Here is a 23,629-nt window from a genome sequence, read left to right as displayed (position 1 = left end):
GAAGTGGCACTCATGGAGGCTATGGTTGTCAACCTGGTGGAGGTCGCACTAAGACTTGCGTCACGTTCACCAGTGCCTGGTGTGTAGCTCTTACTCTGGGATGAGCTGGGCAGATCTGCAAAAACTTCATCAGATTTGGTTTTCTTGCCCTTATCTCCCTTGGAATTCTTCTTGCACTTGCTCTTTGCCACATCGTTGTCAAGCCCGGGCTGGGGGCGTTTGATGCTCTGAGCCTTCTCCTTGATGAACAGGACAACATCTTCGGCCTTGGCTGCCTTTTCGACGATTGTCATGAGCTCCTTTACCATCTTGGGCTTCTTTCTGGCGACATATTCAATGCATCGTCAGCTCCTAACCCCTTGAGTGAATGCTTGGATGTCATCATAATCATTTATCTTGGGGATGGTGTCCTAGGTGTTACTAAAGTGGTGAACAAACTCACGCAAGGTCTCTTTCTCTGTCTGTTCGCAATGGTAGAGATCATTTTTGTACAAGGGTGAACATGCGTACTCTGAAAGTTTGCTCAGAATAGATCATAGAGCTGCTCCCATGAGTTTATTGTCCCTAGTGATAGGTTGGTCAGCCAGGTTCTGGCTACCCCTTCAAGAGCTATGGGAAGGTAATTTGCCATTACCTTCTCATCCCTACCAGCTACATGGATTGCCATGGTGTACATCTAGAGAAACACAACAAGATTTGTACCCTCATTTTACCTCTCGATTGACCTGAGGCAGAATCGTGTTGTCCAATTCACATTCCGTAGATCTGGAGAGAAGGTATGGCACCCGTTGATGGCACCTTGCTCGGTCCGAGTAACCACAGGCCTTCTACCCATGAGGGTCAGAGATTGGCCCCAGCTAGAATGGTATCAGGACATCCTCCGATTAGACCTCCGGGGTTAATAACCTCGCACAAATCATTGATGTGATGATCTCTGACTAGCAAGGTCCTTTGGTGCATAGGTGCACAGTTATCTTCTTGGGCTGTCTTGTTCCGAGGATTACGCCTTTCTGAATCTGATCCATCACGAGAAGGGGCAGTGTGAGACTTCCCCAAATTAGAGCTATTTTCGGTGACAGCTATATGAGAGTTTTTGGCCTAAGTGATGACCTCTTTTGCCATGCCGGTCATCGAGTCGATCTAGCCCTTACCAGCGGGGGTCATCAAATCTGCAATAGGGAGTTCATGAGGAACTCTTATAGAAGGAGGAGCCTCTGTGCCATTGCAGATCTATAGTGTTGAGCCCCATGCTGATGGTTAGAAGACGTTAGATCTCGTGCTCCATTGCAGTTCTGGTTCTGAGGGGTTGTGACTAGTGGAGGTTATCCATCCCCCAAAACCGATGCGGCAAGGACCCGCGTGTTTGCGGGATTTTCCTCATGATCATCCAAACAATCATCCCCGTCTCCAATGGTGAAGACTTCTCGGGTCTAACCTTCACTAGAGGAGGAGTCTAATCTATCATGAATTTGTCATCAGAGTTCTCCAGATAGGTATCTCAACAATCCATGTTGTCAAATGCCGTAGTGGAGGATCCCGACTTGTGACAAATGTTGCTTTTGTGATCCTCTTGGAAACCTAGTGGTTTGAACTCGATGCCATAGTCCTTGGCACACTGATCCATAAAATGACTTACCTCATTTCTAGAATCATCGCCAGTTAGATCTTCGTCGAGGCCCACCCAATCGATTGTTGGCTGAGGAGGTGAAGTTGTCCTAGAACACCTCGTCCGAGAAGCCAGTTCTCGGTGAAGGTTTAGGTGAAGTCAACGGCATGTCGTGTGTAGACGTTTCAATTCCTATTGTCATGATCCCCAAGGATGGTGCCAGCTATCGATGATTGGTGAACCGCCGATCTTACAAACTTGTAAAAATAGTAGGGAATACTTTGAGTAGATGAATCACATAACACATATATAATTTTTATACAGGTTCAAGCCTCCCTCGGGATAATAACTCTCATCCTATTTGATGCACGTTTGCCTGATCTTCCGAAGGTAATATGATAAGTCGATTGATGGAGTTTCGACGTTGATGATCCTAATGCTCCGATCAGAACAGATAGAGAACCCTCGCAACCACTACACCATTACTCCGTGGTTATCAACCATGCCAAGACGTAGTTGACTTTGCCAAGAAGGCTTTTCCTACAAGCGTATCAATAACACAAGCAAGAATAGGTAGATGCAATCTGAATATTGCTAATTACCAATGAAGTACTCAAGTTGGGGTTCAACAAACCGATAAATGGCGAAACTGTCTAAAACGTAATAATCTAAGATAAACCTAAGCTAAACCCAAACGTAATAACTATGATGGCTACTGTGTATATATAGGGGGGGACATGAGGAGGTTGACCTAGGGTTGTGCAACCATGGAAAGATGCGTGCACAACTTGGATTCCGACCCTGACACGATTACAAGACCCAATAGGGTCCAAAACGGTGACACAACATCTTATTCCTTTGACTCTGACTACACTATAAGGATATTTGGTTGATCATAGATCTATTGCAAAGGGTTCATTATAAGCTTTCCAGTAAGTCCAAGAACGCCTCAATTGGACTCCGTATGCGAGAGTTATGCCCGTTTTATTGACGTGCTGTCCTAAGACTCGACCACGACCACGATCACAACTTAAACCATGACTAGAGCTCAGCCTCGAGTCCGAGTAGACTTGGCCTTTGAGGAGTGACGTCCGGGTAAGGTTGTGGTGCTTTTCCCACGTTCCTAAGCAATAAAACATCACAGAAATTTAGTAGTAATCCATCCAAAGAAGCATGAACAGTAAGGAACGAGTTCACCTGGTGGTTTAATTATTGCGTACATGCTCTTATAATTGGACCTTGTATGATTTGAGGAATATTAATAGTATTGATTGTATCTGAAGGAGCCATGGGCTCATCATCCTCCCCCTCTTGAATTGGAGTTGTCCTCGACTCAAGCCCATCTTCATCTCCCAAGTATGGCTTCAAATCTGAAATGTTAAACGTGAGACTAACCCCAAAATTTGCGGGTAGGTCTAGTTTGTATACATTATCATTTATTTTCTCAATTATCTTAAATGGTCTATCAGCTTTAGATATCAACTTTGATTTTCTGAATTATGGAAACCTATCATTTCTCAAATGCAACCAAATTAAATCACCCAGTTCAAATTTTATTTCTTTCCTACCTTTACTTCCAGCAATCCTATAATTTTCAGTCATACTCTCTATATTCTTTTTAGTTGTCTCATGTAGCTTAAGAATAAATTCAGCACACTTCTTGGCATCCAAATTAAGTCTTTCAGAAGTAGAAAAATGTAGTAAATCAATGGAAGCATGGGGATTAAAACCATACACTACCTGAAACAGACTTAACTTAGTGGTGCGATGTACCGACCTATTGTAAGCAAACTCAATATATGGTAAACTCTCTTCCCACATTCTCAATTTTTTCTTTAGAATAGCCCGTAACATGGTCGATAATGTACGGTTGACAACCTTTGTTTGACAGTCGGTCTGGGGATGACACATAGTAGAAAATAGTAGCTTCTTCCCTAGTTTATTCCAAAGTGATCTCTAAAAGTGACTTAAAAACTTTGTGTCACGATCTGAGACGATAGTATTAGGCACTCTATGTAGTCGAACGATTTCATAAAAAACAAATTAGCTATGTTTGTAGCATCATCGCTCTTATCACAATGTATAAAATGTGTCATTTTAGAAAATCTATCCACAACTACAAATATGCTATCCCTCCCTATCTTTGTCCTAGGCAATCGTAAAACAGAATCCATGGAATTATCCTCCCAATGTGTACTAGGAACAGGAAGAGGCATGTAAAAATCATGTGGATTTAAGCGAGACTTAGCTTTATTATAAGTGTTGCAACGTGACACATAGCGCTCGAACGTAACGTATCATCTTTGGTCAAAAGAAATAAGCAGCTAGCACATCTTCAGTCTTCTTTGCTACAAAATGTGCCATTAATCCTTCTCCATGCGCCTCCTGCAACAACAAAAGACAAACAAAGCTAGCTGGAATGCATAGCCTGTTAGCACAATAAAGCAATCTGTCATTCAGCACATGTTTATTCCATGATTTTCCTTCTTTACAATTTACAATGTTCAAGGACTTCTTCAAAATCCAAATTAGCAGCATATAATTTTTTAATGGTCTCTAAACCAAACATCTTATGATCCAATTGAGATAACATGGTGTAACGCCTAGAAAGTGCATCAGCTATAACATTGTCCTTTCCTTTATTATGTTTTATGATATATGGAAATGACTCAATAAATTCTACCCATTTAGCATGTCGTTTATTCAATTTAGCTTGACTCCTAATACGTTTCAGCGATTCATGATCGGAATGTATAACAAATTCTTTAGGCCATAGATAATGTTGTCAAGTTTCAAAGACACGAACTAAAGCATACAATTATTTATCATAGGTAATATAATTTAGACTTGGCCCACTTAATTTCTCGCTAAAATAAGCAATAGGTTTACCTTCTTGAATTAATACACCTCCAATTTCAATCCCACTAGTATCACATTCTAGTTCAAAGGTCTTACCAAAATCAGGGAGTTGGAGCAATGGAGCATGGGTGACCTTCTTTTTCAATAACTTGAATGCTTGTTCTTGTGCAAGTCCCCATTTGAAAACTACTCTTTTCTTTGTCAACTTATTTAATGGAGCAGCAATGGTGTTGAAATCCTGCACAAATCGCCGATAGCAACACGCAAGACCATGAAAACTTGTCACTTGTGTAACAGTCTCAGGAGTTGGCCAGCTCTTTATGGCTTCGATGTTTACTTCATCCACCTCTATTCCCTGTGGAGTAACAACATAACCAAGAAAAGAGACTCGATCCGTGCAAAAGGTGCACTTTTTGAGGTTACCGAACAAACGTGCATCTCTCAAAACATTAAAAACAACACGTAAATGATCAAAATGTTGTTCTTGTGTCTTACTGTAAATCAAGATATCATCAAAATATACCACCACAAATCTTCCAATGAAAACATGTAAAACTTCGTTCATCAATCACATGAAAGTACTAGGTGCATTAGTTAACCCAAAAGGCATTACTAACCACTCATACAAGCCAAACTTAGTTTTAAAAGTGGTTTTCCATTCATCTCCATGTTTCATCCTAATTTGGTGGTATCCACTTCGCAAGTCAATTTAAGTGAAAATTATAGAACCACTCAACTCATCAAGCATATCATCTAACCTTAGGATAGGGTGACGATATCTTATAGTAATATTATTAATGACTCTACAATCAACACATATACGCCAACTACCGTCTTTCTTAGGAACCAAAAGAACAGGAACAACACAAGGACTAAGGCTTTCTCGTACGTACCCACGATCCAATAGATATTGGACTTGCTGCTGAATTTTCTTAGTGTCTTCCGAGTTTGTCCTATATGCAGTATGGTTTGGAAAAGTTACTCCCGTAATCAAATCAATTTGATACTCAATCCCTCGAATAGGTGGTAATCCCAGGGGCAGCTGGAAATACATCCATAAACTCATGCAAAAGATTAGAAATAGTAGGAGGCAAAGAGCTAGATATATTCTCGAGCGAAACTAAGACCTCTTTGCATATCAAAGCATAGCATGGTAGCTCATTATCGCAAATTTCAGCAAGATTAGATTTAGTGGCAAGCATAACACACCCTTTCAGTTTAATTTCACCGGACTTAGAAGTTGTTGTTGCTTACCCCTTCTTGGGTGGAAAAATGTTTTCTGCTACTTGCTGATTTTCAGATTCATTCTCAAACTCTTTTCTCTTATTTTCAGCTATCTCTTGTTTACATTTCACAATTTTAGTAGGGGTAAAAGGTAGAAAAGTTATTATCTTTCCTTTATGTATAAGAGTGTACTTATTACTTCTACCATAATGTGTTGCATTAGTATCAAACTCTCATGGTTGTCCTAGCAAAAGAGAGTATGCTTGCATGGGAACTACATCGAAATCAGCACAATCATGGTATGAACCAATAGAAAAATGCACCATTGCTGTTTGCATTACCTTCAACTTACCACTATTGTTGAACCATTGAATATGATAAGGTTGATGATGGTTTCTTCTCGGCAAGGCAAGCTTCTTTATCATATCTGAACTTACCAAGTTGTTGCAGCTTCCTCCATCAATAATGACTCGAACACAATAATCCTTAACTATGAGGAACATCTGAAACAAATTGTGGCGTTGTAGCTATTCTGCTTGTTCCATTTGAGTTCTTAACACTCGCTGCACAATGAGGATCCGATAATCCTCCATGACAGTGGCATCAAACACTTCCTCATGGTCGATATCCATCTCACGTCCATCCTCATCACCTGTATGGTTAGCTGTAAGAGAATATTTATCCTCAACATCATTAGCACTTACATATCCATCATTTTCTATTACAATGTACGCTCACTGACTTGGGTAATCCTTCATGATGTGGCTCATTCCCTTGCATAGGTGGCATACAATTTCGGTCGATCGGCCTGTAGAAGCAACCGAAGAAGCGCTCTTGGCTGTACCCTGCACACTTACATATTTGCTTACCTCGGGAGCGTGTGACGGTGTCGAAGGTACTGCTGAATGCGCCCTACTAGAGAAGGGGGTAGCAGACCATGTAGCTGAACGTGGGGCTATTTTGACTTGTCCCGGTGTTAATTTAAAATTGCTCCTTAGCCTTTGTTGTCGCCCCTGAAATTCTTTTTTTGCTAAACATGCAATTTGAAATAATCTAGGAACACTATCATATTCTTTGTAATCAACTGTCCTGAATTTCACGCCTTAACCCTTCATAAAAGCATGCCATTGCAGCCTCTTCATCCTCAATGATATCACAACGTAACATACTAATTTATAGCTCTTGATAATATTCTTCTATGGATCTATCACCTTGGTTTAAGTGCTGTAATTTCTTACACAAATCAAGTTTAAAAAAGGGTGTAACAAATCTGTTTTGCATAGCAATCTTTAAAGTATTCCATGTAATAGACGCTAACCTATCGATGCAAACTCTATTCTACTAGATGATTACAAATCTTTAAATTCACTAGTGGCTTGTCTAACTTTATGTACTTCAGGAACCAAATGAGCATTAAACTTCTATTCAACCATTATCTCCTAATCTAAATACTTTTTAGCATCATAAGCACCCGTAAAAGATGGTATAGTAAATTTAACCTTAGCAAATGGATCATCATTAACACGTGGGTTATGTTGCTGAAAATTATTACCTCTCATACCTTGACGGTTGAAGTTCAATCGATTCCTTTGTCATGCATCAAAGGCACGTTGTTCTTGCCTCAAAATTTTATCATTTGCAACGGATTTCTCTTGCTCATGAGCTGCACCATGAGGATCCACACGCCCATAGTTTGGTGGCTGATTAACCACTTGACCAAAGTGTGTATTGAGCATGAAAATACTATCATTAAGTTGTTGCAATGCAGTGTTTTTCTCCAAGCTTTTTATCAATATTGTCATTAATAGCTTGTCGATGATCATCCAACAACATTGTGAGTTCTTCTCTCAGAACACACTTTTTCGCATCCGATGTTTTACCTACCATGGTTACTAGCAGATAGAAGATAACAAAAGATATTATCCCTATCAACTACTAGGTGGTGAAAAGTGAAGTGGAGTCACACACTCTCAAGTGTCTTACCACGCTCTTGCAAGTGTTCTTACAAACACAGCATTTGGCACAATCGATGATTGGTTCATGATACCTTATCGGGTGTGAGTGAGATAGTTGTAAGGGGAGAAACTGTTCTGATCGAGAGAAGGTGTAGATTGGACAGACAATATTTAGTATCAAGGAATATCAATAATTGAAATTATATTAGCAAAGCTAAATAAAAGTCCACAGTACTCATCACAGTTGCTGGCCCGAATACGTTCTTAGAACTAGCTCAAGCAAGCCAAAAACTATAACAGACACAAGCACAATAGAACAAAATACGCAATGCAAACCTGATATATTTTTTCTTTTAAATTCTCGCTCTTTTTTTAATACTCTTTGCTTCTTCTTTTTTTGCACTCTTTGCTTCTTGCTTTCTTTACTTTTTTTGCGAATGTGACACAAACTCAAAACTCTTCTACTGTCTTTTCTAAGACCAGTGAGGTATGTGGGCCAGAAACTTTTTCTGAACTTTGGCTACCTCTATTTTGGCTATGATGGTTAGATCCAAGAAGGTGAACGACTCCGAACTAGGTGGTAGGATCCGAGAAGGTGGGCAAATATGACTAGGTGGTCACGACGACTAGGTGGTCGGACCCGAGTGGGTGGTCAGAGTGACTGGTCGGGACCCCACGTGGGTGGTTGGAGTGACTGGTCGAGACCCCGAGTGGGTGGTCGGAGTGACTGGTAGGGACCCCGAGTGGGTGGTCAGAGTAACTGGTTGGGACCTCTAGTGGGTGGTCAGAGTGACTAGTCGGGACCTCGAGCAGAGACACAAACTCAGCTATAGCAGGCTAAGGCAAGCTGAGTAACTTGATGACTAAATTAGCAAAGACTTGACGCTAGAAACAAGAACATGATAACTCGACCAACAATAAAGACACTGACGATGGACTCAAACTCAACAACATGAAAACTGAAAACAAAATTGCGAAGGGCACAAAGTAGTTTGGACAACGGAAAACTAAGATCTAAATCTTTTTTTTTGTGGGGCAATTTCTGGACTCTAGGTAATGAAACTCGACGAAATAAAAGGGATAACTGAGATTACCTAATGGGCAGCCAAGACTCTGATACCACTAGATGCACGTTTGCCTGATCTTCTGAAGGTAATATGATAAGTCGATTGATAGAGTTTCAACGTTGATGATCCTAAGGCTCCGACCATAATAGATCGAGAACCTTCGCAACTACTACACCACTATTCTGTGGTTATCAACCGTACCAAGACGCGGTTGACCTCGCCAAAAAGGCTTTTCCTACAAGTGAATTGAGAACACAAGTAAGAACAGGTAGATGCAATCTAAATATTGCTAATTACCAATAAAGTACTCAAGTTGGGGTTAACAAATCGATAAACGGCAAAACTGTCTAAAACGTAATAATCTAAGCTAAACCTAAATCTAAACTATGATGGCTACTATGTATATATTGGGAGGACATGAGGAGGTTGACCTAGGGTTGTGCAACCGTGGAAAGAGGTGTGCACAACCTGGACTTCAATCCCGACACGATTACAAGACCCAATAATGTCCAAAATGGTGATGCAACATCTTATTCCTTTGACTCTGACTACACTATGAGGAATATTTAGTCGAGAATAGATCCAATGAAAATGGTTCATCATAAGCTTTCCAGCAATTCCAAGAGCACCTCAATTGGATTTCGTATGTGGGAGTTATGCCCGTTTTATTGACGTGGAGTCCTGGGACTCGACCACGACCACAACCACAACCACAACCACAACCACGATTTCGACCATGACTAGATCTCACCCTCGAGTCCGAGTAGACTTGACCTTCGAGAGGTGATATCGGGGTAAGGTTGTTGTGCTTCTCCTATGTTTCTAAGCAATAAAACATCACAGGAATAAAACATCCAAGGAAGTATGAACAGCAAGGAAGAAGTTCACCTGATAGTTTAATTATTGCGCACGTGCTCTTATAATTGGACCTTGTATGATTTGAGGAATATTAATAGTATTGATCGCATCTAAAGGAACCATGGGCTCATCACTGTTGGTCTTGTATTATTCTCTGAGAATGTTATAAGGTGATGCGTGGCTAGTCTAGATGAATCTAAAACTAGTCACATGACTCCTTTATGCGTAGTCAGGGAGAGATGCTAATATAGATCTAAGTGCAGAAGACTTGGAGGGTTGGGGCTTCCGCGTGCTTCAATGGTGTGTATGGACTTCTATGTGCTAGTATCGACATGTCCTCCACAGGATCCCATGGCTCCGTATATATAGGGGGTCATCGTATAGCTTTTGGAGTCCGTTCTTCTTATTTTAGAAGATAAATTTTTCTGTTTACGAGATATCCTAGGTTTCTACGGGCACGTTCCATATGTCTAGGGATTCACTTCCCGGGTATAGAGATATACCTCGAGAATAGCAAAAAATCCTAGAGTGTCTGAATATAGTAGTTCTATACTACTCAACGTCACTTAGGAGCTTGTTTAAGACCATACAAAGATTTCAATAGTTTACATACCTTGTCCTCATGATCTTCTACTACAAACCCATTAGAGTGATCCATATAAATTTTCTCATCCAACTCTCCATTAAGGAAAGCTGTCTTAACATCCATTTGGTGAACGAGAAGACCATGTGAGATAACCAAGGAAAGTAGTAAATTTATCGTGGTCAATCTAGCAACAGGTGAATTAGTATCAAAGAAATATTCACCTTCTTTTTGGGTATACCCATTGATCACAAGTCGAGTTTTATACTTCTTGATAGTACCATTATGCCTAAGCTTCTTTTTGAATACCCACTTTTAACACACGTGTTTACAACCATAAGGTTGATCTGTGTCTTCCCAAGTTCCATTGGCGAGAATGAAATCTATCTCACTACGTATTGTCTCCTTCAAGTAGTCTGTATTTGGAGATGCTTATATTTCTGAAATAGACTTGGGGATGTCATCCACAAGGTACATAGTGAAATCATCACCAATATTTTATTATCCTTTGTCTCATACTCCTCCTTCGAGCCTCACTATCATCCTCCTCAGGAACTAACTCGTGTTTCTTCAAGGAGCATTTAACTATTTGCCACTCTTATCAGGTGAGTGGCAACAAATTTGCCACCTTGGTCCATTGTCAATGACTCATGTGACCTCACATGTTAGTGAGAACGTGAATTGCCACCTGATAAGAGTGGCAAATAGTTAAATATCTTGTTCAGAATACTCAAGTGGTGTGATAGGTTTAGGAATTATCTTAGAGGTTTGATTAGAAGTGTTATGTATGTCCTTCATGAGAAAATATTCTCAAAGAAAGTAGCACCTCTAGACTCCACAATTGTATCGATAAGCATATCATGTACCTCAAATTCAACTACTAAAAATAGGCAATGCTATAATGAGCATATTCCAGAAAGACACAATCCACTATTTTACGTCATAGCTTGCACTTTTTAGTTATTAGTACATTGACTTTTGCTAAGCATCTCCAAGTGCGCAAATAAGAAAGTGATGGTTTTCTCCCTTTTCATTCTTCATATGGTGTTTTCTCTTTATTCTTTGTAGGAACTCTATTTAGTACATGATACGAAGTCAACAAAGGCTCCTCCACCATATTTTAGATAATCCTGCAGTGTCCAACATGTCATTAATTAAGTCAGTCAAGGTAAGGTTCTTCCTTTCAGCTACTTTGTTTGATAGGCGCGAATATGGAGGCGTTCTCTTATGAATAATTTCATGTTCCTTATAGAATAAGTCGAAATCACTAGAGAAATACTCTCCACCATGATCCAACCTAAGTCTTTTGATTTTTCTTTCAAATTGATTTTCAACTTTTTGTTTTCAACAGATACACCATGGCATTGATTTTATGTCTCATATGGCCTCCACTCATGTTTCTTTCAAATTGATCAACCATGGCATTAATTTTTCTAGAGCCCCATCTTTTTGTTTTCAACAGATACACATAACATAATCTATATGCGTCATAAATTAAAATCATGAAATATTTTTTCTACCTTTTATCAACACATCATTCATTTCACAAAGATCTAAATATATGAGTTCCAGCGGTGCCAAATTTCTGTTCTCGATAGCCTTGTGAGGCTTAAGAGATTGCTTAGATTGCACACAACTTTGGTACTTTGAACTTTTGACAATGAAAAAATTTGCAATTGAATTCAAACTGAAAAGCTGAGACATATATCCAAAATTTATGTGACATAACCGTGAGTGTCAAACAGTAGCCTTATCTCCATTAACATTGCCACAAATATGGTTCATAGATTATTGCAGAAATCAGAAAAGGAGAAGTGGAACAAGCCTCCGCACTCATAGACTTTACAAATAAAAAATCCATGTTTTGACACAACTACTTTATTGGACTCAAACACCAACTTAAACCTGTCTCTACAGAGAAGGAAACCGCTAACTAGATTCTTGTTTATTGAAGAGACATGCTGCACGATTTTTCCCAAAGTAAACTTCAGATCTACTGTGTAACCATGAACACAAGCATATGATACATTCCCCATTGGTATGGAAGAACCCGAGAGCCCTGATAAGAAGAAAACATTAAAATGTCAGCACACATGTGTACATTGGCTTCAATATCAATCCACAAACTGGTTGACTGATTCACTAGAAAAACAATAGATAAATTACCATATATATCCATCATGTATATATAAAGAAATTTGTGTGGTTGAGATGTGCCACAATCAGATTTGGTTATGTGCCACGATCAGATTCTTAATTGACATGATTTCCATATACATCTGTTTGCCTATGCCGCAAGTAGGAGGTGAACAATAGATGACCTAAAGCATTACACAAGCATTCATAACCGAGCCCAGTCTCTGTTGCATGGTGAATCAAATCCTACTCGGACTAGGACTCTTGAAATGTGCTATTAGGATTGCTAATTCTACTAGGCGATGGACACCTATTCCTACTAGGAGTAGGATTCTTTCTTGCAAGAGGGAATGCCTTAGAGGAGACTATATAAACAAATGAGTGGAGGCCATATGAGACATAAAATCAAGTCAAACTAACACAAGGTCTCATCCAAAGCTTTTAGGGGCAATTAGGAGCACTCAGGAGGATTATGCTAGATAATTCTTTATCACTAGATTTTTGTATAAGGCAAGAATCCGATGATCCTAAAGGGCCGAGTAGGTTTGTGAGAGCGACAATCACTTGTACTCTTTTGAACTTGTCAAAATATTACGGTCAGCTTTGCCAAAATCTTATCTTCTTGTCATGGTTACATCAACGCTGTTATTTGGGTTCTTCTATGAGATGCATCTACATCATTCTTGATACAGTTTACGCTCATTCCATACTCGCAATATCATATATGGATTCAAGGGATGTTGCACGTAATCAGAAGTATCAAAGTCTAACAAAGTGGTATCAAAGCCAAGACCAGATTGATCTGATTTGGAGAAGGTCAGCAAAGAGCTAGGTGCGCAAAATCAAGGCGATTTTAACGACATAGAATCAAGTAGAGAAATTTGATAGCAAAGAGAATTTCACCGTGTGGCAATACATGATAAAGGATGCATTTATCCAACAGGGATTAATTGATGCTCTTGAAAGGAGCAAACCGGAGAAAACATTTGATGAAAAGTAGAAGATGATGGAGCAGAAGGCCGTAAGTACAATCCATTTATATCTCTCTAACGAGGTAAAGTACTTAGTAATTAAGGAGAATTCACCGAAGAAATCATGGGAGAGCTTAGAAGAATTGTATATGGCTCAAAACATGTGATGCTTTACACGCTATAGCTCAAAGGTGAGGTTCCTATCTCTACTACTTAAAAATACATAGTAGTTTTCGCACCCTCCTGTGTCCTGCCTTCACATCCTGCCCGGGCTAAAGCAACCTAGGCTAAGGCCTTTTCAATCCATGGCCTAGGCAAGGAGGGGGCGCGCGCGGGATAAAAGGAGGGCCATGTGGTTAGGGTTAGGGTTACCCCACACACCAGCTCCTGCCTGTGTTGTCTCACTGCTCTCGTCGTCGATTCGCCATGCCACTACGCCTCGCAACCGCGTCACCTAGTAGAAAAGCTTCGACGACTTCATCGCCGCCAGCGAGTTCCTTGTTTATGCCAATTTCACCAACCCGACGAGGCTGTGCATCGAAGGCGGAAGCAATGGTGGCATCCTGGTAGTTGCATTCATGAATCTAGTTAGTCTTTTGTATCGTATTGTCTCAGTTCATGATTTGGTGTAGAAAAAATGAGCAAGAACTCTTGTGGTTTATTGCAGCGGCCTAATCTTTTTGGTTGCGTTCTGGCTCATGTGGGAGTGATGGGCATGGTTCGATTCCACAAGCTCACCATAGGTTTGGCTTCGCTTCCTGAATGTCACGCCTTGTTACTAATTTCACTAAAAAAATGCCATCTCATGAATGTGCTCGGCAATATTAGAACCCAGGTCGTGCGTGGACTTGCAACTTCGGTTGCTTGGAGAAAGAGGAAGAATTTTAGTGGCTTATCAAGTATGACAATGTTTATTACTTCTCTAAACGTTGAGGAATCGCTTTTGCTTCCACATTCCTCATAGATTTAGAGTTGTTATTATAGTGTAAAAAAAAAAGATTCAGAGTTGTCAATTGACCGAACATGCAGACACCATATCCACTTACGGAGACAGCAGTTCAACCGTCCTCACCGTTAGGCTATAGGTGAACGGCACGAGGCTATGGACGGGGTAGAAGGGCACATAGAGGTGGCCTTGGTCTGACGATGCCGCCTGTGTCGGCCGTGGTCGATGTGGTGCTTAGGTAATGCCATGCGTGTCGACACGAGGGCAATGGAGCAACGGATAGGAGTCAACATGTTATTATGTGTAAAGTTTTGACTCCTGTTACATAGCACGGTCATTCAACTAGTATAACAAAAAGACCAACCACGTGCCATTTGGTAATGGTCACGGCTTGCTGGACGCTGCGTTCATGAAGAGCAGGACAGCATGCACACTCCAGGTCTGTATGCCCAGGCTGGGGGCAACCGTGCGTATTTCTCCATTCCCGGCTGCTCATCGTATGGATGTTGCATTACTTTCAGCAGCCGGCGAACCTCCTCATAATCACCTTGCTCGGCTACGTCAATCGCAGACTGGCATAGATAGTTGCGAAGAATATACTTCGGATTGACAGAGTTCATTGCAGCTTTCCTTTCTTCATCAGGAACACCGCTCTCCACCAGCTTCACATAGAATAAGTAAATTCATTAGACTCAGAATGTCCAGAGAAATCCCTTACAATATATTGTTCTTTCATTGAACGTTGATACCACAAATATACTTGAGCTAATGAACATGGCTACAACATAAAGAAAAATATTGGCAGATATTAAGTCGAAATTGTCAAGAATTCGAGAGGGGCTGACTAGCGTGAAAGTGTGGCAACAGGAGAAGAATGAAACATATAGCAAGACCTTACAGGTCATTCGACCACGCAGGCAACAACTTTAAAACGAACATGAAAATAGAAAAGGTCAACATCAGATGCATTCTAACATATCAAGTAGTACCAATGCAGAACAAGGACTGAGAGTCTGCATCAGCCAAAGATCAGTGACCATTTCTCTCCTCACGATGACAAATTACTATACTTTCCAAATAACCAAAATTCATAAAAGAAAGCACATATCCGAAGCATCAAAAGAAAAAAAGTACCAACAATAGTAAAAACATGATGTGTTATCTCAGCTTCAAACCTTCACTTTTATTATAGGAATGAAAACGGAGAAAACAATTACCAGAAATACACCTACCTCTTCAATATAAGTCCGTACCCAACTAATCCATGCTTCCTTTCTTTCTTTCCCAATATCCAGGAGTGCAGCCTTTAGTGGAACAAGTAGCTCATTCTCTGGAATGTCACGATCCGCTTTGACATTCGAAAGAAGACGGAAAAAGTTGGTATAGTCAACCTTATCAACAGCCAAGTTGTTAAGCAGCTTACTAATTAGCTGCTTATTATACTTGGCTAGGCCAAGTTTTCTGGTCATGATAGATTGATACTCATCCATGAACTTTGTCCCATACCTGCAATGCACAAGAACCAAAATATTGTCGTAAATGAGTTACTGCTGCCTACTGCACATAATGATTTTAGATTGGAGGAACCAAGGAACCGATTCACCTCTCCATAACATAATTTGCCTCATCTTGGCTGATAAGTTCAGCAGACGACAGTGCTCCAGTAAACTGTGCAATATTCCACAAGCTAACATCAGGTTGATTTGCAAAACAGTATCTCCTCCCAGGAAGATCAGTAGTATTTGGAGTAAAGCTAGGATCAAAGGCATCCAGGAAGCCAAAGGGTCCATAATCAATCGTTAGGCCCAGCACACTCATGTTGTCAGTGTTGAGTACACCATGGGTGAAGCCAACACCTTGCCATCTGGCTATCAAGTAAGCAGTGCGATCGGCGACCTCAACTGCCCAGGCTGTCACCAAAGGATTGCAAGTGGGAATAGTTTAGTTCTTTAAAAGAACAATCACGACACTGAAAGAAAAAAAATTCCTATAGAAAGAGATTTGCCTGCATATTTGTTGGAAGTAAGATCTATTGCTGGAGAGTCCCCTATAGCTGCCTCGAATGACAAACCTTCACTCTTTTTCATATTTTCAAGATGTGGGTAGTGATGGAGTATTGTGTAGTCTGCCAAACGGCGAATAATTTCAAGGTCCTCTTTGCCCCTTGTAGCATGTATCTGGTATGAACCAAAACGTAAAAAAGATGGTGCTACACGACAAACAATTGCGCCTGGCTCTTCCTTTGCATTGCCACTGCATATATAAGACAAACGATTCAACATCAGAAGCAAATGTCAATAGATACACTGTATTTACTGAAAACGTTCAGAAACATGGTCTGGTAATAAAACAAAATCTTGTTTATTTGCTGCCATTTGGTGTTCTAGATTGCAGATAATGGTGGTGTAACAGAAAAGTGTTTTCTAAATCATAGCACGCCATGGTGATATAGTGAGCGCAACATGTTTGGCCACACTTGCAGAAATAAAACGAAGTAACTTAACAGGAACGTGTTTCCTATAGCATAGAGTATATTGGTGATGTAGTGAGTGCAACAGACATATGCAGAAATAAAATGAAATAACATAACCCAGGACCTAGGTGCTGCAGTGCGTGATCATGAATCAATGTCGGGTTGTTTCATGCTTCATAATCTTGTCTTAGTAAATCAATATGATGAGACGAAAAAGTCATTATTAGGTAACTAAACTTGCCAGTGGGCAAATTAAATGAGCAACAAGGCCTCACAGGCCCATGGCACAGTATATAATTGTTGATATTGTACGTCAAGCAGGATGTGTAACTAAGCACTACACTGGATAGATGGATAAATTTCTAAAATGAAATTTAATGCCCAGCTGGAAATAAGTATCATTCAGGTAAATTTAACCACTATATCCCCAGCATAACCAACAAATACGTGGCTGAAAAGCAATCTGACGCGGTTGACCCACAGCTATTGCTTATGCTAGTATTTATGTGTCTCAAGCTGGCTTGATCCAAATGATTAGAAGTTAAAACGCCATTGGTACCGCCACTACCATGTTTATCTTTTGGTCAAATTGTTCCATGTTCAGCTTAAATAACCTAGATCATCACAGCTTCTTTCTCTTTTTCTTCTCTTTTATGACTGTGTTAGCTAAAAATTACCTAACAGCAATAGGACATCAATTAACTGTGTAGCTTAGAAAATGAAGATAGCGTGACATACTCATAGAACATATCTCTGACAACAGATTTTCCGGTTTCAACTAGACAAAGGGCACGAGTTGTAGGAATGCCTAGACTGTGCATAGCTTCGCTGCATAAGAATTCACGGATGCTGCTCCGTAGGACAGCAAGACCATCCGCGAATCGGCTGTACGGAGTCTTTCCACAACCCTTGAGCTGCAACTCCCACCTCTCACCTCGAGAGTTGACAACCTCTCCAAGAGTTATTGCTCTTCCATCCCCCAATTGACCAGCCCATACACCAAACTGATGTCCTCCGTAACACTGGGCGTAGGGCAAACTGCATGTAGTTGTTCATCAGAAGGTTGATTACTCAACTGTACAAGACAAAATAGTAAGGATATTAAGCATTGGTATCACGCACCTTCCCACTAGCGGAGTTGCTCCAGAGAACAACTGAGGAAAATCAGGTCTTTCAAACCTGAAAATATACAAGGACGTAAACAATTCGAAATTTCCATCCTCCAATATCAGCAAGGATGCGCAAAAGGATTACCGAGAACTGGATGACAGCAGTAGGCAAGGTAGGAAAAAAAAAATCACATTTATGATTTATGTGCAGAAAGAATAATGAGAACTGCAGGGGCCGCATGTGTATCGCTCAAATTGATTCATCAACCGATCATGCGATAAAAACAAACTTCTAACAGTCAGGAGCTCTTCATTTATTATAATTAAAGTCCATAGATAAACACACAGAAATTTTAGGTCGAAGAGACTCGTGTAACAGTTCAACATAAACAAGAAATTCTCCAAAGAAATTCTATCGTTATTTCTACTCTCTAGGATGCAATATCCACATATTGTTAACTTAACCAGTGTTTCATAAGCCGCTAGGAGCTAGGTGGGTGGCCAGCTGCCGCCTAGCGCCTAGAACGCCAAGGCAGCCAAATGTCCTCCAAGAAGCAGGGAGGGACATGACACATGTGACTATTTTAAATGCTGTTTTCATGATATATAACAACACCACCACCATCAACAACAACAACAACAAAGCCTTTGTCCCAGGCAAGTTGGGGTAGGCTAGAGATGACACATGTGACTATTTTAAATGCTGTTTTCATGAAATGGCATGTTAAAAATAGTAGATTTGGACTACCTTGGATTTTCAAACACCATGGGCCGCCTAGACAGGAGACAGTCTAGACACGTCGAGTACCCTATAATTGAGGCGCCAGGATACTGCCTAGCGCTTAACTGCATAGGTGCCACTGAAGCCTAGGCACTAAGTTCTGAAACATGCTTGCAAGTATCTTTAACATACTGCAAAAGAGTTTTATGCTTACAGAGTAATAAGTCAGGTAAGCGATATTCACTTATTTTCTCAAATGGAATCATTCAATCAGAATGTTTTATTCAAATACAAACAAAGATCATGCAGATGTGATTGGCTGTGAGACTACCATGTGGCCCTATGTTGGTGAGGAATTAGAGGCTTTATTGAAAACCTAGAACTCTGGAGTGGAATCTATTACCTATACAAGTGCTCCCCAACAAAGCGTGCAAATATATGCAACAAGCCACCACTGTCAAGACTTGAAAAGACAGAAACCAACATGTCATAAAAAGTTTCAGCATTGGCATTATGTTAGCGAAAGCAGCAGCAGAAGACCAACCAGCACTTATGGTGAATGACATGGCCAAGAAAAACATGTCTGGCAAGTCAGACAACAAATATCTTCGTAGGCTAAAAGGTCTAATAATGAACCCTTTTTTCTTCTAAAAAAATTGTTATCTGGTATCATGGCCTCCTGTCAGCTCCTTTGCTATAATAATACACCTGATTCCAATAACTTCACAGTACCTTAGATTTATTTGTAATTTCTTTTCATACGTATATCTCCTACTTTTCCCCCTTTTTTATAGGTTAGTTTGAGCTCAACTGGTTATCTTTCAGAAACTAAATGTGCTTAATTGCTCTCCCGAAGTGAACATCTAATTTTTTTAAAGCAAACTGACAGCAAGATTTGCGTATAGCCACAAATCCACAACTAATCGTTCTTCATGATTCCTGGCATATAGTTTCCAGAACAAATGAAGAGCGTAGAGGCACTAATTAGTAATCACTACAACAAACCATTGAGTACAGGTGAGGTCTGAAGTGCTAAAATATGGAAAAATTTGGTGTGCTAATTAGCCAAGGCCCTCCTTCAGTGGCATACGAGAACAAAAGACCTGACGAAATTCGCTAGAGAGGAAGTCTCAGAGCAAAATGCAAGTGTTCTTAGTGGTTGACAATTTTCTTTCACTGCGCCTGAGAAACGCCAGATAAAAGACTTCCCTGCGCCATCTCTTGATTTATTACAACATCTGTAGGATATATACTCTTACACGAGCTGCTAGCAATGAGAAGTGTCATAGTAAGGAATCGAGGGCTCACTCTTTGTGATCCAGATGGAGCAGGTCAGCCACGGAGTCGCACCACGCCACGAGCTTAGGATTCTCCACTTTGGCCGAGGGAGACACCTTGGTGTAACAAGCGTGCAAGACCTGCGAGCACCAAGCCAAGCAGATCAGTTAGCTAAAAAGTAGAGCCAACGAGCAGCCAACCGCACGCTTGATCTTGAACCGAGCAGCGAAGCGCCGGGAGGGAGCCAGGCCGAACCTCCCGCGGGATGGCGTCGGATCGCGGGTCGCCGGGCAGCTCGCGGACGAAGGAGTGGTCCCACGCGAGCTCCTCCAGCGTGAGCCGCCTCGCGCCCTCTCCGCCGCCGCCCGTCCCAACGGCGGAGGAGGCCATGCCGCGGAGCGGCGGGCGTCGAATCGGGCGGCGGCGGGCAGGAAGCGGAGAGAGGCGGAGAGCGCGAGTGGAGGAGGGGGGCAAGGACGCGAGGGGGCGAGGGAGGAGGCGGTGCGGGAGCTGCCTGGTGAGGAGGGCGGTGGGGAACTGGGGGGGCATGGCGCCGCGTGCTGCGTGGGGAGTGGGTCAATCCAGATCGGGGCGTGCTCGTACGTACGGGGGCAGCTTTGTGTGAGTTTTTTTTAATATTTTCTATTATTAATATTTAAATAAAATAGATTTTTAATGATAATATTTACACAAACATACGTCTATCGTCCTTCGAAAGAGCTTGCTATTTGCACAAATATGTGTCTATCGTTCTTAAAAAGGCTGAACAGTAAAGATGCTATGATAGCAGCACCACCCTTACCGGCCTCTTAGAAGGTCAGTAGGACCCATCCTCAAGCGCAGCGCTCCTTACTGCTCACACCCGTGTACGCCGGTTGTACAACCCCTTACCACCCACTTAGAAGGTAAGTAGCCCCTCTTGCCGCCCTCTTAAGGGACGGTTAGCCCCGCACCCGCCCCCTTTCACTGCTCTCACGCTATAAAAAGGTTGAAATCAGCTAAAATAGTCATTTAAATCTAGAAAAAAGAAAAAGATGGAGAGGAGAGGAGAGGGAGGCAGTATGTCTAAGTCCTATTGTTTTTTATATGTGGATTTTAGATCTCGGTTTCTAGTAATTTTTCTAGACTTATGTTTTTATCAGTAATTAAAGCACCACTATATCTAGGATTTAACATCCTAACAGTAGTTATATTATATGAGACCTAGGGTTTAGAAAGGTAATCGGAAAATGATATTTTTCTATCTTTTGTAGTATATTGTAAAGATCAATTTTAACATAGTAGGATAGCCATCAGATGTATAGTAGTATTTAGAGTACGGTAGTTTCGATTATCTAGATTTTACAGAATAATGATGTAGGTAATTATTATAGATATTAGAAACTTTATTAAGTAGACGGTTGTAGCAAGATTTGTTAAGCGGGTTTTCAACAAGATCATGCGGGCCCTGAAGCTTACCTCATACTGATCCATCGCAAACGTCGTCGATGCTCCTTCTAGGTCGCGTAAGGTCCACGCAGAGTCATCCAAGAGGTCTGATATGCAACGAACTCCAGGGATCGGCATCCTCACCGCCACCTCGACCACAGCCTCCAGGGCCAGACACAATAAGTATGCATTTTTCATACGTATGGCGGTTCATGATATTCTTTTGTTACTAATGCATTAATTTCAAAAAAATATATTATATACACCTACATACTTATCGACGATGACCTAGACCATGGTCAATGCCGACGCCTTCACCATTCGTAGGCCTCTCAGGTAATCGGCGCCAACATACTGTCGCATTCAATATATTCAATAGTATATACAATATAATCATATATCTGCATGTTACTATGGTGATGAAGTCAGGACATCTTCATCTGCACCTCGATCGTTCGCACGTCCACCGTTTGGACCTCCATAGTTTGCACCCTACTTCGGCGCTCATGTTTGGTCGTCTACTATTGCACCTGCATACCATATAGGTACAACATTATATTTTATACTAATACATTCATTTCCACGTTTACCATATCTAATAAATTCATCCGTTGGTAGGCCTCTCGAGTGATTATACATGGACGACGGCGGCACCATCGCAGTCGTCATACTCGAGTTAGGAGGTTGAGCCTGGGTCAGACCCCCCGTTCGACCTTGTGAGGGATGAAAGTGCATCTAGCCCTTAAGTGTGATTTTGGTAATTAATGACAATACCTATGGACTAACAATATTGTTAAGAATTATTATTAGGTTGTTCAATAGGTGATGCATGGAGGAGAGATATACATGAAGATGAATGAGCTCTAAGTGATGCTCAGGTAAGTGATAACAATAGCTATAGATTAACAATTATATTGAGAATTATTATTAGAATTATTCTATAGGATATGCATAAGAAATGAAGTATGGATTCATTAAAGAATGTCATGAGATCAAAAGAAATGTATCATTGTCATTGAGCTCTTAGTGATGCTCATAAGATGAATGAGAAGCTTAAGAAGATTGACAATAAGGAAAAATGCTAAGTTACTGAAGCTCAAGAAGATTGACAATAAGCAAAAAGGCTAATTTATTTGTAGAGATCAAGTAACTAAAGGTATGGCATTGTCAATTATGTTTTATGGACTAACACATATACTTTGTACTTGAGAGTGAGTTGGGGTTAGGTTCCATAAGAAGGCATGAGTTGAATTGAGATATTCACTATGCCAAGTCGGAAGAACAAGATCAAGACAAGCTTAATGAATAACTTGTGTGCTTGATGCTTGCAGTTCATACCTAACTGGTGAATCGGATAAAGATGATGAAAAGAGATAAGTCTTCCATGCTTGGTGCATGGGAAGCAATCAAGTAAACTTCATCAAGCTTCCGGAAGATCAAGTAAATATTAAAATTAAAGCGAGGATGATCATCGTCATCAAGAGAAGAGAAGTTGATGACGAGCCTTGTAGAGATATGAGAAGCATCGAGGCTTGGATGATGTGTTCATCAAATCTGACGGGATTGCTCAAGGCAAAGGTATAACTAGAATAGGTTTTTTAGTTTTTCCTGTCTCAAAGAGTTTAGTGTGAGACCAGGTTATAGGATCGATAGCCGTATCAAGAGGGATTGGCCAAATTGTTGCTCGATTGTTGTGTCGAGTGCTCAAATCATGTGCTTAGTGTGGGATGGGTTTGTGTTGAGAGTTCGCTTTAGGAGTCCAATATATCTAAAAGGTGTTTTAGATCTAACCCTTTGTGTTGTCGGCCTTACTAGTGAAAAGTGGTTGTAACTAAGCCTCAGTGGTATTTGGCATATTTCATGTGGTTTCTAGTTTAATCTTAGAAGATTAAGCTTTGGACAACGGGTGAAAGTGCCTGAATAGTTCCTCAAAGTGTTCCTAGCTTTGATCAAATGTGTTTAAGATCATGAATGCAGTAGGGATGTGTAGCCTTTGAATAACTTTTTGTAGAATCCGAAATCATCGAATCGGACTTCGAAATCAAAAGTTATCACCATTTTCAAAGTGTTAGTTGTGCTGAAATGGGAAGTTCTGATGTGTAAGGTCGAAAGTTCCGATGTCAATCAGAAATTTTGATGTTTTAGAAATCCGGGGCTCTCAGTTTCCTAATTAGTTTATAATCAGGAGTTCCGATATTTTGGTCGGAAGTTCTGATGTTAATCGAACTGTCTGATATCCTCAAAGCCTTAGGTTCTCGGTTGGGGTTGTTGCTAATCGGAAGTTCTGATGTGTGCCAGCAAAAGGCTGTAATGGCTAGTTTTCGACCATTGGGATTCTTGGGATCAGAAGTTCCGATCGGAGGATCGGAAGTTCCGATCAATACAGAATCTGCCCAACAACTAGTTTTTCAGAGC

General features: G+C 40.8%; 1 protein-coding gene and 1 long non-coding RNA gene across 3 annotated transcripts; one reads left to right on the top strand and one right to left on the bottom strand.

The window, feature by feature from the left end:
* Positions 1 to 13,784: 13,784 nt before the first annotated feature.
* Positions 13,785 to 14,017, top strand: LOC133930357 (uncharacterized). The gene is made up of 2 exons (XR_009911743.1): positions 13,785 to 13,825; positions 13,927 to 14,017. It is a non-coding gene; the product is annotated as an uncharacterized LOC133930357 (long non-coding RNA).
* Positions 14,018 to 14,473: 456 nt separating this feature from the next.
* Positions 14,474 to 20,382, bottom strand: LOC133930356 (uncharacterized). Of its 2 annotated transcripts, XM_062376993.1 has the most exons (9): positions 20,042 to 20,382; positions 19,817 to 19,926; positions 18,912 to 18,971; positions 17,801 to 17,857; positions 17,417 to 17,716; positions 16,211 to 16,458; positions 15,809 to 16,115; positions 15,438 to 15,711; positions 14,474 to 14,867 (listed from the first exon to the last, which is right to left on the bottom strand). In XM_062376993.1, the coding sequence occupies exons 1-9, from the start codon at positions 20,333 to 20,335 to the stop codon at positions 14,613 to 14,615; spliced, it is 1,905 nt and encodes a 634-aa protein (XP_062232977.1). In that variant the 5' UTR covers positions 20,336 to 20,382; the 3' UTR covers positions 14,474 to 14,612. The 2 variants fall into 2 exon arrangements, with proteins under 2 accessions (XP_062232977.1, XP_062232978.1); XM_062376994.1 differs by lacking the exon at positions 18,912 to 18,971 and having other exon boundaries at positions 20,042 to 20,381.
* Between the last annotated feature and the right edge of the window lie 3,247 nt (positions 20,383 to 23,629).

The sequence above is a fragment of the Phragmites australis genome, chromosome 10 (genome assembly GCF_958298935.1).
Source record: "Phragmites australis chromosome 10, lpPhrAust1.1, whole genome shotgun sequence".
Lineage (NCBI taxonomy): Eukaryota > Viridiplantae > Streptophyta > Magnoliopsida > Poales > Poaceae > Phragmites > Phragmites australis.
Note: the sequence above shows the minus strand (reverse complement) of the source record. Positions and strands in the feature narration are given on the sequence as shown.

Excerpts from the sequence above, each read along its gene's own strand:
- LOC133930356 (XM_062376993.1), bottom strand. The coding sequence starts at position 20,335 with ATGCCCCCCCAGTTCCCCACCGCCCTCCTCACCAGGCAGCTCCCGCAC. Across the intron at positions 17,858-18,911 it reads GTTGGGGAGCACTTGTATAG|GTTTGAAAGACCTGATTTTC; the intron begins GTAATAGATTCC and ends GTATATTTTCAG. Across the intron at positions 16,459-17,416 it reads GTCAGAGATATGTTCTATGA|TGGCAATGCAAAGGAAGAGC; the intron begins GTATGTCACGCT and ends TTATATATGCAG.